This window comes from Pelodiscus sinensis, chromosome 10, assembly GCF_052426305.1.
Source record: "Pelodiscus sinensis isolate ZL-2025 chromosome 10, ASM5242630v1, whole genome shotgun sequence".
Taxonomy (NCBI): Eukaryota; Metazoa; Chordata; order Testudines; family Trionychidae; genus Pelodiscus; species Pelodiscus sinensis.
The window spans coordinates 57,214,917-57,230,463 of NC_143061.1; the positions used below are offsets into that span (position 1 = coordinate 57,214,917).

Genomic DNA, 15,547 nt, shown 5'->3' on the forward strand with positions numbered 1-15,547 from the left:
AACTCCTGAGTCCCCAGTGTCTCCATGGGTTTGGGTCTCTGGCTGCCAGGCTGAGCTGGGCCCTGCCTGGACTGTGGCTCCAGGTAGATGCTGGGCAGGGTTTTCTAGCCTCAGTCTCTAGACTGAGCAGGCTGTGAGGAGGGATGAGAGGCTGCTCTTGGCTGGAGTCTTGCTGCCTAAGGAGTGAGAGCTGTGGCAAGATTTAGAGCAGAGGTGGGGAAACTTTTTTGGGTCATGGGCTATTGACCCCCAGGGAAGTAGACTTGGTGTGCTCCAGCCCCACCGTGGTATAGCAGCAGGGCTGGAGTGCCAGCATAAGCTCCCCAATTCTAGGGAGGAGCCCTGAACCTCAGGGGCCAGATCCAGACAAGCCGGGGGCTGCAGATTCCCCATCCAGATTTAGAGCAAGTGGTTCAGCAGCTGGGAGCCTGCATACTAAGGAGCAGGTTGTGCAGTGTGTAGCACCAGCGTAATACTCTGGGACAGGCTTTGCTAGGTGCTGGCTGTAAGATGGGAGCAGGGTCAGGGAGGGTGCAGGAAATAGGGGCCCAGTGGTTATGGGGGGCAGCAGTCATGAGCTGAACCCACATGTTAGCTTGTGACACCCCCATTCATCTCTTCACCCATCCATGTGTCCCGCTATCTGTACACCTCTAACTATACACCTCTAACTATCTGTATACCTACGCCCATCTCCATATGCGTCTCTGTCTTGATGGCCATGCAGTGTCTAGCACAATGAAGCCACAACCCTGAATGAGGCTTTTGGAGGCTGCAGTAAAGGAGTGGGAGTGTGGATCCAGGCAGCTCCAGTTCTCACTCCACTTCCTCTGAGCCCAACTGGATTTCATGCTTGTTAGTCCTAGAGTTCGTGGCCTCATAGACACCTGAGTGGCCACTCACACGGTGACTCAGTTACAATAATAATCTTCTGCAACTCTGTCTGAAAATTGGGGGGGAAGGAGCAGCCCCCTGAGTATGGCAGGCCATATACATCTTTCCCAGTATGGCAGAGATCATGCCCATAGGCAGATAATACCTGCTCAGGCCATGGGACACTGGGATGGGGGGTGGGCAGGGGACAAGGCTACATGCCTCTGAGCATGACAGGCGATGTGGACCCTCTCATGCGTAACATGGGGCACATGGCTTCTTGAGAGCATCTGGATCCTACTTGCAGCGTGGGAAACCATGGGGTCACTATCCAGCATGTGGCTCTGCTGAAGGCCCTCCACATCATCTCCAGCATGTCTACTTTTTCCTCCTTGGATCGCTGCAAGAGGAGGAGGCTCTGTTACCAAGTGATGGGATGTATACTGACTTAAGAGCTTGGAGGAGGGATGAGAAACCTACATCTGGGCTGTAAATTCTAGAGGAATTGATTATAGGATAGGCACACCCATTCAGGGGTCAGATCGATCATCCAGCTAGTCCAGTATCATTGTGTATGATAGTGGCCAGTGCTGGATGCTGCTGGCAGTTGAAGGTTTAGCAACACCCCAAAGCATAAGGGTGGTTCCTGACCATCTTGGCTGAGAGCTACTGGCAGAGTGCTATCCTCCATGCTGTTAATACCTAGATTAGCTATGTGAAATACAGTACTTCCTTATGTTTGCTTTTAAACCACTGGTCTATTAAAAGCAACAAAAATGATTAAAGGGCTAAAAAAATTGACCTATTAGTGAAGATTGAAAGAACTGGGTTTGTTTTATCTAAAAAAGAGACAAACAGCTTTCAAGAATCTAAAAGGTTGTTCCCTAAGACTGGAAGATAGCTAATGTGACACCAATCTTTAAAAAGGACTCTAGAGGTGATCCTGGCAATTAAGGATGTTAGAAAGTCTAACATCAGTACTGAGCAAATTAGTTGAAACTATAGTAAAGAACAGAATTGTCAGATATATAGATGAACACAATTTGTTGGGGAAACATGGCTTCTAAAAATGGAAATCATGCCCTACTAACCTACTAGAGTTGTTTGAGGGCATCAGTAAGCGTGTGGACAAGTGGGATCCAGTGGATATATACTTAGATTTCCAGAAAGCCTTTGACAAGGTCCCTCGCCAAAGGCTCTTAAGTAAGCTATTGTGCGATAAGAGGGAAGGTCTTGTCATGACCTTCTAAGTGGTTAAAAGATAGGAAACAAAGGATAGGAATAAATGGTCAGTTTTCAGAATGTAAAGAGTTAACTAGTACATGAGTTTGCACTGGGACCAACCCTATTTAACATATTCATAAATGATCTGGAAAATGGGATAAACAGTGAGGTGGCAGATGATACAAACCAAAGCGGACTGTGAAGAGCTTCAAAAGGATCTCACCAAATTAGGTGACTGGTCAACAAAATGGAAAATGAATGTTAATTTTGATAACTGCAAAGTAATGCATATTGGAAAACATATTCCCAGATTCTCTGGTCTCCCCCGGACAAGGCACAGAGATGGGGTAATCCCCTCCCACTCCTGATGAGCAGTGCAGACACTGAACCACTTCCGTGCTAGGAGGATGCATTTTTGGGGCACAGCACCCAGGAAACCAACCCCCAAAAGGGATCAGACCCCCAAATAAATCTTTCAAAGTTTTGCACAAAAAAAGCTCATGTGGATGTTCACTCTCTTTATCAGTGAAAGCAAGAATATGCACACTGATTGCTTCCCCCTCCCCAAAAGTAACAGTTATTTACACTGCACTTGATAGTAGACAAAAATAACTTCATTAAGTACGAACAGTAGGATTTAAGCAGTTGCAAGTGAAAACAGACAGATCAAAGTAAGTTACAGAATTAAAACAAAAAGACCCACATAGCTAGTTCTCATACACCAACGCTTATTACAAACTCTCCCTAAAACCTGCTCTTTCTTCAGGCATGCTTTCAAGTCATAGCTGATCTTTTTCTCTGACTTGGGTCTCCAGCTCTCCTCTTGGGTGTGTGTCACTCACCAAAGACAAAAAGTACCGATAGCTTCCCATTGTTTTTATAGATTATCCCTGGGTGGGAATCTTTTGTTCTCTACACCCACCTTCCATGGAAAATTACCTGGTCAAGCTGATATCCCATTATCAGGTGATATGGTCATATGTCTTTCTAGGACTGCCACTGCTTAGATTTAAAGGACGAACAAGGTTGTTCTTATGCTGTTAAGTTGATGACCCAGTCATTAAGGCTGGGGGCGGGCCATTAAGGGCTTACATTTGCACATTTAAAACCATAAACCATCTCATACCTCATAGTTCTAAATTTACATATAATAATGATACATTCACCCATGTATAAACAGATCCAGCAGATTGTTGCATTAAAATGGATAGGTTCTATGAGGTATTTTATCCAAAGCATCTTCAAGGTAGGCCTATTTGTATTTATAAGCCAGTTTCATAAAGTAAGGAGGGGAACCATCACAGGGAATCTCAAGATAGGGGGCTGTGTGAATGGGAGTGCAGGAGTCAGGGTAGGAGTTGGGGGGGTCTCAAAGCAGAGAGTTGCATTGGGCGGGGAGGCGGAGAGCAGGAGGCTGGGTGTGTGTGTGTATGGGACGATGTGAGGCTGGGGCAGCCCACTGCTGGGTTATCTTACCTGGCTGGTGGACGGGTCCCTGCCCTGATACTCCTGTTTGCTGCTTCTGCCACAAGGGAGCTAGGGGTTGGCTGTTTGTGGAATCAGCGGCAGTGCAAGAGACCCACTAGCCTGCTGCTCCCTTTCCCTGGCTTCTTCCCAGGGCCACTGGCAGCGTGCGTGCCACAGACTGCATGTGCACTTCCCAGTGTCCAGCGAGAGAGGGGCAGCAGGATAGGTGCAGATGCACCAGGAGCTCAGCTGGGGTGACTCACCTCCCCTACAGTGTGCACCCAGCTGGCCTCTTTCACACCTGCCTGCCTCACCTGGCTGCACAAGCAGGACCACCAGTGCCAGTCTGCAGCAGGAGTTCCAAGAGCGCAGCAGGGAGAGCACGCTGCAAGCCACACTGTGAGCTTCTCCCTGCTACGGAGTTCCCCAGCCAGCTCTTGCTGGAGCGCTGCACCAGGGCACACTTCCTTTCTTTCATCTCTTGTCTCCCCCAGCTCCAGCCCTGCTGCTGGCCTGCCAAGATGGTTATCCCCAGCCTCCTGAGACCAGTGGAGATGCTGCTGCCATGCCCAACCAGTGTGAGAACTGCTGATCTGCTTAGTCTGTCTGCTCCCAGCCCTGCTGTTGGCCTCCTCAGCCCCCTGTGGCCAGCTAAGAAGCTGTGCCTTGTCCAGGTTGTCTACTCGCAGCCCCTGCCCCTCTTCTGACCTCCCTCACCTCAGCCTCTGCCTGGATGAAGTGTGCCCTACCTTTCTACTCCCCTCCCCAGCCCCAGCTCCCTGCAGCTAGCTGAGAAGCTGCTGGCCTGCCCAAGCTGTCTCCCCCCACATCTCCAGTCCTGCTATTGGCCTGCCCAAGATGTCTCCTCCCACCCCCCAGTCCAGTCCAGTTCTCCTGTCTTCAGCTGAGAAGCTGCCCCAGCTCCAGCTGTGCTGCTGGCCTGTCCAGGGTGTCTGCCCCCAGCCTCCAGTGCCAAACTGAGAAGCAGTAGGGCTGTCCTGCCAGCTCTTAAATTATTTTCCTGTGAGAGAAGCACAATAACATAGCAGCAGATGAACTGTGAATACAAGGCAGAAGGAACGGTTCACTGGGAAACACAAATCTCAGGGATGCTAAATCATCGTTTTGAGATTAAGGAGGTGAAGTTTTTATGCCCTTCAACCACAAATCCTTCCCTATATCAACTTGAAACCAGCCCAGTACTGTAACAAAGCAATGGAAGTGGGCGTAAGTGAACAGGGATTCAACACACATATCCCAAAATGTCTGCATCAGATGTGTATAGAGAATCAGTGTCAAGCCCACAGAATCAAAGCAGCAAGTTTGTATGGATGTCCACAATCATAACAGGTACTAGGAGAAAAATCCGTGGGTATCTGACAGTGGCCGAGACATGTTCTGGAATGCCCACTGCAGGATCCCATCAAAGGAGCTCTGGAAGACGAGAGAGGCAGGAAAAGGGTAAATACGTATGTTTTCTGGGATCCTTCAGAGAAGGGGCTGGAGGTGTGGGTGGGGAGGGGGGAGTTGCATAGTTAGGACAGGGGTTTGGGCAGGACAGGACAAAATATGGCCCGTGGGCCTATGGATGCAGTGGGGAGACCCTTCCTGCCCCCTGCACTGCTGAGAAAAGTGGCTGCTGCCAGGCCTTGTTTGAACAGCAGTGATCCTGGGGGAGGGGAAAGAGGCTTTAGGTGTTGCCTCCACCTCCAGTACAATCCCGTTGGCTGGTTTCTTGCCAATGGAAGCTACTTGTTGTCAACAGACATTTTGCGAAGCACCTTCCCTCTCCCCTGAGGCTTGTAGCTATTCACAGACCACGTGGCCCCTGCATCCAGTGCAGGGGCAGGGCAGACCGGTAGTTTGCCTGAGAAGGCTGCTGGCTGTGAGTCAAGCAGGTAAGTTCCCTGGCCAGAGCCTGGTGGGAACTAGGACAAATGTAACCCAATTGGGGCAGTAGGTGGCAGGTGTGGAGGTAAGCTTCCCACTGCTGTTCTGGCAGCAAGGCCTCTACTGCAGCCAGCACTGGGGCTCTGCCCCCCAGCCAGCCTGCTCCCTGCTGCAGCCAGCCCCAGGGAGCCGCCACCCAGGCAGCATGGCCCCCACTAGCACTTGCACCCCCAACATTCCCAGCCCCCCTTTTTTGAGCCCTCCTTACTCCTAAACCATGACTCCTGCACTCTCACACCCCAACCCCCTGTCTTGACTACTGCAAATCACACTCCCAGCGCCCTGCCCGAGCCTCTCCTCATCCCCCAACCTTGACTGCAGCACCCCCACACACTCCCAGCCCCCTGCCCTGAGCCCCCCACATCACAAACCCAGGGGTGGGCAATAATTTTGATCGGCAGCCACTCCAAGAATTTGGAAAGTGGTCAAAGGCCGCACTCTTCCATGATATTAATGGAGGGGGTGCAGGGACTGGGTGGAGGTTGAGTGCAGAAGGGAGCTTGCAGTAAGGGATTGGGGTGCAGGATCTGAAAGGGAGTTTGGGTGAAGACGTCAGTTGTGACCTGGAGCAGGGGACTGGGATGCAGGGGTTTGGGTAGGAGTGCTTTATGACCTGGGACAGAGGACTGGAATGCAGAATCTGGGATGGGCTATGGGGGCTGGGCTTTTGGGTTGTGACCTAGAGCAGGGGATTGGGGTGCAGGATCTAGGAGGGGATATGGGTACTGAGGGTTTGGGTTATGTTATGTAAAATATTTGAAGTGGCCCCGGGCTGCCCGGAAGGGGCGGGGCCAGGATGCTTCTGGGCTTCCCCATCAACAGACCATGATTAGTCTGGCAGTGGGGGAGCCTCTTTGCCCCCCTTCCCACTAAGCACCCATGCCCCTGGCACGGCAGGAAGAGGCTTCGCACGCTCCCCCACCCCCACGCCAGTTAGGGCCTGGGGGTGGGGGAAGCGCACGAAGTTTCCTCCATCCTGCCAGGAACACGTGACACTTTGCAGTGCCGCGTGCTCCTGGCAGGGCGGGAAGAGACTTCATGCGTTCCCCCTCCCCCTAGCCCTGATTGGCCTGCGGGCGGGAAGAGCACGCGAAGTTTCTTCCGCCCTACCCCTGCCTTGCAAGGTGCGTGAGGCACTTCAAAGTGCCACATGCTCAGCGCAGGGCAGGGGCAGAGCGGAGGAAGCTTTGTGCACTCCCCCACTCCCAGGCCGGTCAGGGCTTGGGGTCGGGGGAGCAGGTAAAGTCTCCTCCCGCCCTGCCAGAAGCGTGTGGCACTTCGAAGTGCTACGTGCTCCTGGCAGGATGGAGGAAACTTTGTGCGCTTCCCCCACCCCCGGATCCTAGGAGGCCCTTTTGCCCATCCCTGAGCTAAGGTCTTCGTATGTCTGCATTTGGCCCCAGCTGCCTTTAAGCCTGGATTGGGTGGGGAGCCTTTGCAAACAGAGGTAAGCAGAGTGCCTGTGAATTCCAGGAGCTGTAGGAACTGCTCTGTTCAGATTGTGGACTATTGACTTGCATAACATAAAATCAGAGACATGAGAAGATGAAATAGATTGTTACCTCACCAAGGAGAGAGTCCAGCTCCTCTTTATTCAGGATTGGGTCATTCCCAAGAGACTCTTCCACCACCTGCAATCCAGAACATGGCCAGACCACTCAGTTTCCCAATATGAACATGAGATGTTAAACACTTGGAAAGTAATAAAGTGATAGGGAATAGCCAGCATGGGTTTGTGAAGAACAAGTCATGCCAAACTAATCTGATAGCTTTCTTTGATAAGATAACGAGCCTTGTGGATAAGGGAGAAGCGGTGGATGTCATATACCTAGACTTTAGTAAGGCATTTGATACGGTCTCGCATGATATTCTTATTGATAAACTAGGCAAATATAACTTAGATAGGGCCACGATAAGGTGGGTGCATAATTGGCTGGATAACCGTAGTCAGAGAGTTGTTGTTAACGGTTCTAAATCCTGCTGGAAAGGGATAACAAGTGGAGTTCCTCAAGGGTCTGTTTTGGGACCCGTACTATTCAATATCTTCATCAATGATGTAGATATTGGGATAGAGAGTACTCTTATTAAGTTTGCAGATGATACCAAACTGGGTGGGGTTGCGACTTCTTTGGAGGATAGGGACATAATTCAAAATGACCTTAGCAAGTTAGAGAAATGGTCAGAGGTAAACAGGATGAGGTTTAATAAAGAGAAATGCAAAGTGCTCCACTTAGGAAGGAACAATCAGTTCCATACATACAAGATGGGAAGCGACTGTCTAGGAAGGAGCATGGCGGAAAGGGATCTAGGGGTCATAGTGGACCACAAGTTGAATATGAGTCAACAGTGTGATGCTGTTGCAAAAAAAGCAAATATGATTCTAGGTTGTATCAACAGGTGTGTTGTAAGCAAAACTCGTGAAGTCATTCTGCCGCTCTATTCTGCACTAGTTAGGCCTCAGCTGGAGTACTGTGTCCAGTTCTGGGCGCCACATTTCAAGAAAGATGTGGAGAAATTGGAAAGGGTACAGAGAAGAGCGACAAGAATGATTAAAGGTCTAGAGAACATGACCTATGAAGCCAGGCTTCATGAACTGGGCTTGTTTAGTTTGGAAAAAAGAAGATTAAGGGGGGACATGATAGCGGTTTTCAAATATCTAAAAGGGTGTCACAAGGAGGAAGGTGAAAATTTGTTCCTCTTGGTTTCTGAGGACAGGACAAGGAGTAATGGGCTTAAAGTGCAGCAAGGGAGGTTTAGACTGGACATTAGGAAAAAATTCCTAACTGTCAGGGTGGTCAAATATTGGAATAAATTGCCAAGGGAGGTGGTGGAATCTCCCTCTCTGGAGATATTTAAGAACAGGTTAGATAGACATCTGTCAGGGATGGTGTAGACGGAGCTTGATCCTGCCTTGAGGGCGGGGGGCTGGACTCGATGACCTCTCGAGGTCCCTTCCAGTCCTATTATTCTATGATTCTATGATTCTAACACAATGGGCCTGAGTCTCTCCCCAGTTACACTGGTTTATGCTGGAGTAATAAGTCTGCTGTAGCCAAGAGGAGAATCCATTCCAGTCAAGCTTATCTGTCACTGAGGGTAAAGAATTTGGTTGCTTCGTGAAGTTTGTTTAGCAGACAGCTCGGCAGTTAGGAAAAGGTGATGCTAGACTCAGCAGAACCTAAGCTGAAGCAGGGCTGTTACGCAGAAGATTGTGCTTTCATACTTGGTTTAGCATTGTGGTTTTTTCTGGTCCTGTTGACTGAAGTTCTTGGAGTGAATACTGACTAGGCAATTGGCTGTCTTCTCTGTAATCACTGGAGTAGCTAGTAAGTGTGGCGATGTCTACAAAGTGAAGTCCTGTACTATGTGCTGCTTCTTTTAAAAAGGGCTTTTGAAAATTTCACCTCCAGTCTATATCAGGTGATATGGGGCTTACTTTAACCAGAAGGACTTGGAACTGTGTACTAAGTTCAGTGGATCTCTGAATCATGTTACTCTCATAATACATGTTTTACACTATAGCCCTAGACATGTCTGTTTTTTTACAAAAGATGTGGATCATCTAAGAAGGCTGGTCTTGTGATTTAAAGTAGTGTGACCTTGATTCTGCCCCTCACCCTCAATCTGGTGACACTTGAGTAGAGAACAGCTTTTTTTGCCTCCGTTTGATCATCTGTAAAAGGGGGGGGAGCTCCTCATGAGTATGTCTGATTGTACCGTGCTTTGAGAGTCTTTGATGGAAGATGATACGGAAGGGCAAAACATATGCTGGAAGAAATTCCTTTCACTGAAACTCACATTGCTAAGTATCTTTTAAGCACTTTGAACTTCCTCACGTACTGCAAATAAGCCTTGGATTGTACTGACCTTCACTGCTCTTAGAGTAGGATTATCTGAAGCCTCGGTTCCCTCCACACCACTGGTTTCAGAGCTGTCAGAGCAGGACTTGCATAGCAAGATTTCACTGGAACAGAAGATAAAGATTATGGCTGCTAGTGAAAGCATTGCTGCGATGGTGCCTCCTCCCCATGTCTTAGGAGAATTGGCTAATGAATATGCATAAATTGAAGCTGCTTTATGCATTAGTCATGTAACACATCAATTTTACAGTTAAAATGGGCTGAATCGGCACATCCTATTTCTGTGCATGTATCATCCTTGTGTGTGAAGTTAGAAATATGAAGTGTGACTGTTTATAGATCTAAATGTGTAAATGAGGACCATTATTGGGTCTTCAGATATTAATGATTTAGTAGTCAAATCAATAACTTGTGAATGGCCTTGTTTGTCCTGTGAACTCAGGGAGTGGTTGGTCCTGAAAAGATGTGACCAGGCTACCTAGTACTGGACTTCATCTTGGTACTAGTAATTTTCCATGGGGATAGGCGATGCAAAACAAAGCATTCCCACCCCGGGGGAAAGTCTGATTGCTTCCCATTACTTGGCCTCTGTCTTCAGCAGACTTTTGAAATCCTCCCCCCAAGAGGATACAAAAGAACTTCGAAGAAGGTTATAGATTCAAGCCAGGGCAAAAGATCCACTCTGATTTGAAGCTTATACCTGTAATAAGAACAGCTATTTAGGGAAAGAATATGCATGTAACAAGTTTCTTAGTAGATTAGAATAACTATGTGTTTTCTATTCATTTTAATTTAGTAACTTACTTTGACCTGACAGTTTTCACTTGCAACCACTTAAATCCTACTTTTTATACTTAATAAAACACTTTTGTTCATTATTGAGCTCAGTGTAAATAATTGTTACCTGGGTGGAGCAACCACTGTGCATCTCTCTTTCATTGATAAGGAGGGCTGACCTAACCTTATCAGCTTTCCCTGTGTAAAAGTTTTACACGGGGTAATATGGATTGGTAGGGAGGTAGTGTTGGTCCCATTTGGGGGTTGGTTTCCTGGGTGCCAAGCCCTTAGAACTGAGTCCTCCCAGAGCTGAAATGGTTCACTGTCTGCATTGCTCTGTGGGGGGGGGGGGGAGAACCCCAACTCTGTGCCCTGACTAAGGGAAACCTGAGGATCTGGCCCGGCAGAACAGGGTGGTGGGGAGCCCCAGAAAGCAAGAAGGCAGGCATCGGTGGCATAATCTGCACACCGAGGAGCAATCCCCAGGGGGCATCTGGAATCGCACCCTTTCACAATCACCCTCAGTCTGGAAAACTCAAGAAGAGCCTTTGTAGTTGTTGGTCTGTAGGATTAGAAAAGGGAAGGGAAGCAGAAGGATTTCAGACAATGTAGAAAATGTCATTGCCATCTTTGGTAGCAAGCCAGTAGCTCTCAACTACTGGCCAGACCCCATAGTGGATCAGAATGCGTGTGCGTCGGTGCTGGAATATAGAACACGAGAGTAAATACCAGAGAACTGGGGAGCTACCCCAAATGTAACAGTCACAGATACTTTGATCTAACTGGAAAGCAGCAGTGTCCAGTGAACTTAACGCCCATCCCTTGACAAATAATGAAATCAGGCACAGTGTGAGAGAAAGCAATGCCTCTGTGCTCATGACCTCACCTGAGCCGCTCTGCCTGAGCAGGGAAGTGGCAGTGGGAGTGAAAGGCTTTGAAGCACTGGGCGCAGTAGATCATGTCTCCTTCTCCCCTGCAGACTCCACATCTCTCACCAACTGGGAGTTTCTATGGACAGGAACAATGGAGGATTTGAATTTTATTCTCAGCCCCACATTCCGGCTCAGTCGTGAGACCTGCTGGGTCTCGGGTTTTGTGCTCTGCCCATCCTTCCCAGCTCATTGTTTGATGTACAGGCCGTCCTCGCTATAAGTCCAAGATATGTTCCAAAAAACTTGGACTTACAGCGAAACAACTTCAAGTGGGGGATTTTTTCCCAGGGCTGACTTCCATTTAAGCAAATTGGGGGGAGTGTTTTACACGACTTATAGCAGGGAATGGGAGGACTTATAACAAATCAGTTCCTACAAATGTCAATGACTTTGGTGTGGAATGGATGTATACTGGGGTGACTTAGAGTGGGGACACCCTGTAGTGTATTCTCTGCCATTAGCCCAGACCTTTCTCCCCCGCTCTTCATAGGGCATGGTACGTGCTCTACTCTCCAGAACGCATGCACTGACTCCATACCTGCTGCTCTGAGTGCTGGGGTAGAAACTTCATGGAGTATTTTGGGGTACATTTGAGCTGCTAGGGTAAGATGAACATGCCTACAGCCAGCTCAGATGAGCTTAATATACTCTCTGGATTAGGAATGTTAAAATTAGGTTAATTTACTAATCAAGTAGTTAATAGAATTTTTATCGACAACTCGATTAGTTGATGGGGTAGGCAGTCTTGCTTGTGCCAGGTCCGGGAAGACTCCTGCACTGTGGCTTTGCAATTTAAAAGGCAGTAGGAGCCAGGGGGAAGGCTTCCTGGTTCCTACTGCCTTTTAAATTGCAGGGCTGCAGCAGCCCCTGTCCGTGGGTGACCGGGGGGAAGCTTGTCCACCCTGCGACCAGGGGCTGCTTTGTGGCAGCCTCCCCTCGCCCCTCCCCTGTGCTGCTGCCTCTGATAGAGGGCGTGGGGAGGACAGGCGGCGCTGCAGAGATGGTGCTGGGGGAACCGGCTTTTTTAACCTGCTGAAACAGAGGCAGCAAGTAGGGTTACCAGATGGCTTAAAAAAAACTACCAGACACACTTGATGTCAGATGGGGTGGAGAGGGACTGGCCGGGAGGGGAGCGGGACTGTCTGGGAGGAGGTCGGGGGGAGCGGGGCTTGCTGGGGGAGGTTGCAGGGGTGGGGAACCAGCCGGCGGGAAGCAGGACTGGCTAGGAGGGGGTCGGGTGGAGCGGGGCTGGCTGGGGGCAGCGCAGGGAGAGAATTGGCCAGCGGGGAGCAGGGCTGGCCTGGGCGCACGCAGATCCCGGGGTGCTGCCTGTCCTGTGCACAGTCCCAGCACGAGCGATTCCACCCCCTCCTCTCTACTGCGTAGTTGCGCACTGCCTGGCTGGTAGACATGCTTGCACTGCATGAGCGTGCCTACCAGCCAGGCAGTATGCAACTACGTACGGATACTCATAATAATAAAACTTACCTAACTAGAAAATACTGGACATTTATATGTCCTGTATTTTCTCAATTTATTTCCTGAACCGAAACCTTAAATACCAGGCTATCCGGTTCAAAACTGGACTCCTGGCAACCCTAGTAGCAAGGGGTGGAGGGAGGAATGCGAGTAGTTGACTCAACTAACCAATAAGCCTAGACTTATCGGTTAGTCAACTACTTGCTTGCATCCCTACTCTGAATCTGAATTCTGTGTACACGTGGGTTTTAAAGGCCCCATAGAGTAAATCACGTGGAAAGCAGAGTCACAAACCAGCTGTCTCTCTGGGCCCAAATTCGGCAATGGCTGGAGGGTTGAGATTGGTGTTACCACTGGCATTGGAGAGGCAGAAGGTGCAGGGAGCAGAGGTTGCTTGAAGGTAAATGAGGCATCAGAGCCTGGTTTGGGTTCTTTGATAAGAATTCTTTCCCCATCTCCAGTTGCCCTTTGTCCATACAGACCCTTCTAGGCACAAACAAAAGTGTAGTTAGTTAGTGCCTATGGCAGAGGTATAGCCAGAAGGGCCGACTTGGGTGGACCCCAACTTCAGATTGGTGGCAAGAATGGAGGAGGTAGTGTAACAGGAGGGATAGGGAACGGGATAAGCCTTGATCCCACTCCCAGACCAGAGCACTGGGGCTCAGTGAGGCAAGCCCCAGCCCCTGATCCCTAGCTTGGAGTGCCGGAGTGCAGATGGGAAAGCCCTGGCCCCTGCTACTCAGCCTGGAGCACCAGGGTGCAGTAGGGCACAACAGGGACCTCTGCAACTGGAGCGTTGGACAGGTTGGCAGGGGTGGGCCTGGGTGTAAAGTGGGTGGGACATGGCCCACTCAGGGCCACCCGTGGCTATGCCCCTGGCCTATGGAGGAGGCACCTCAGACCCTTGCAGTTGGATCTACTGATGACAGTTCTGTATAGATGTACTTCGGTCTCCTGAATGGCTGTACTAGGTGAGACCAATGGTCCCTCTAGCCCAATACGCTGTCTCTAGCAGCAAGAGTCTACAGAACATAGTGTGTGGAGCAATCCCGTGTTCTCCTGGCTTCTGACAGTCAGAGATTTAGGGCCCCCCTCAGACCATGGGTTTGCGTCCCTAACATCTTGGCTAATAGGCTAGTCATTGACCGACTTTTCTCCAGGAATTTATTTAGGCCTTTTTTTAATCCCTATTATACGTTTGGCCTTCCCAATATACCCTAACAATAGGTTAATTGTGCATTATATGAAAAAGTATTTCTTGTGTGTATTAGACCTATTAAGCCTATTCCTTTCCTCACACCTATTACACCTATTTGATCCCTGGCTTTTGCATTGTGGGAAAGGGTAAATAACTTTCTTATTCATTGTTTTCACATCATTCATGATTTTATAGATCTCTATCATCCCTACTTAATCATCTCTTTTTTAAAAACTCAGCAGTCGTAATCTTTAGTCTCTCCTGGCATGGATGTCTTTCTGTACCCGTGTTCACCTTTGTGCTCTTCTCTGAACTTTTTTCAGTTGCACTATAAACGATTTTGAGATGGGGCAATTAAACCTGGACACAGTATTAAATGTGATGGAGCACGGATTTGTATAGTGGCATTGTGATATTTTCTATTCTATGTTTTTATCCCTTTTCTGGCATTTCCTAACGTTCTGTTCATCGTTTTGACTGCTGCTGTACATTGAGTTGAACACAAGAACGGCCACACTAGGTCAGACTAAAGGCTCATCTCGCCCAGCAGTGCAGATGCCCCAGAAGGAGTGAACAGCACAGGGAATCACCACGTGACCCTTCTCGTGCCATGCATTTTCAGCCAATGACAAACAGAAGCGAGGGACAGCATTCCTACACACCCTGGCTAATAGGCATTGATGGACCTATCCTCCCTGAATGTATCTACCGTAAACTCTCGAGTATAATGCGCACCTGCCTTTTAACGTCCGAATTCTGGAATAAACTGAGCTCTTATCGATAATGCACCCCCATTGCACTCGCGATTTTACAGTCCCGCTCGCACCTGCAGGCTCGCCCTGGAAAAGCGCCCGCAGCACGAAACCTGCTCCCTGCCCAGCTGCTCGTGCACCGGGCTGAGCTCACGCCTGCTGCGGGGTCCCTTCCTCCCCTCCCTGTCTGGGAGCCTGGCTGAGCTCGCGCCTGCCCCGGCGGCCCCCTGCCCAGCTGAGCTCGCGCCTGTCATGGGGGCCCTCTGCTCAGCTGCCGGTGCACCGTGCTGAGCTCACGCGTGCCGAGGCGGCCCCCTGCCCAGCATGGTACACCGGCAGCTGAGCGGGGGGCCCCACAGCAGGTGCGAGCTCAGCTGGGTGGGGGCTCCCGCGGCAGGCGCGAGCTCTGTACAGCACGCTGGCAGCTGGGCAGGGGGCCCCGCGGCAGGCGCGAGCTCAGCTGGGTGGGGGCTCCCGCGGCAGGCACGAGCTCTGTACAGCACGCTGGCAGCTGGGCAGGGGGCCCCACAGCAGGTGCGAGCTCAGCTGGGTGGGGGCCCCGCGGCAGGCGCGAGCTCTGTACAGCACGCTGGCAGCTGGGCAGGGGGCCCCGCGGCAGGCGCGAGCTCAGCTGGGTGGGGGCCCCGCGGCAGGCGCGAGCTCTGTACAGCACGCTGGCAGCTGGGCAGGGGGCCCCACAGCAGGTGCGAGCTCAGCTGGGTGGGGGCTCCCGCGGCAGGCGCGAGCTCTGTACAGCACGCTGGCAGCTGGGCAGGGGGCCCCGCGGCAGGCGCGAGCTCAGCTGGGTGGGGGCCCCCGCGGCAGGCGCGAGCTCAGCTGGGCAGGGGGCCCCGCGGCAGGTGCGAGCTCAGCTGGGTGGGGGCTCCCGCGGCAGGCGCGAGCTCTGTACAGCACGCTGGCAGCTGGGCAGGGGGCCCCGCGGCAGGCGCGAGCTCAGCTGGGTGGGGGCTCCTGCGGCAGGCGCGAGCTCTGTACAGCACGCTGGCAGCTGGGCAGGGGGCCCCACAGCAGGTG

The 15,547-nt window shown here is 50.7% G+C and overlaps 1 protein-coding gene across 1 annotated transcript in view; it reads right to left on the reverse strand.

The window, feature by feature from the left end:
- Positions 1-4,860: 4,860 nt before the first annotated feature.
- AIRE (autoimmune regulator) overlaps positions 4,861-15,547 on the reverse strand; it is a 28,707-nt gene continuing 18,020 nt past the window's right edge. The window contains exons 10-14 of the mRNA XM_089781000.1: positions 12,857-13,048; positions 11,038-11,159; positions 9,382-9,478; positions 7,077-7,145; positions 4,861-4,998 (exon numbers count right to left, since the gene is read on the reverse strand). Of these exons, the coding sequence (XP_089637126.1) occupies positions 4,918-4,998; positions 7,077-7,145; positions 9,382-9,478; positions 11,038-11,159; positions 12,857-13,048 (561 nt within the window). The 3' untranslated portion in view covers positions 4,861-4,917. The remainder of the gene's footprint in view (positions 4,999-7,076; positions 7,146-9,381; positions 9,479-11,037; positions 11,160-12,856; positions 13,049-15,547) is intronic.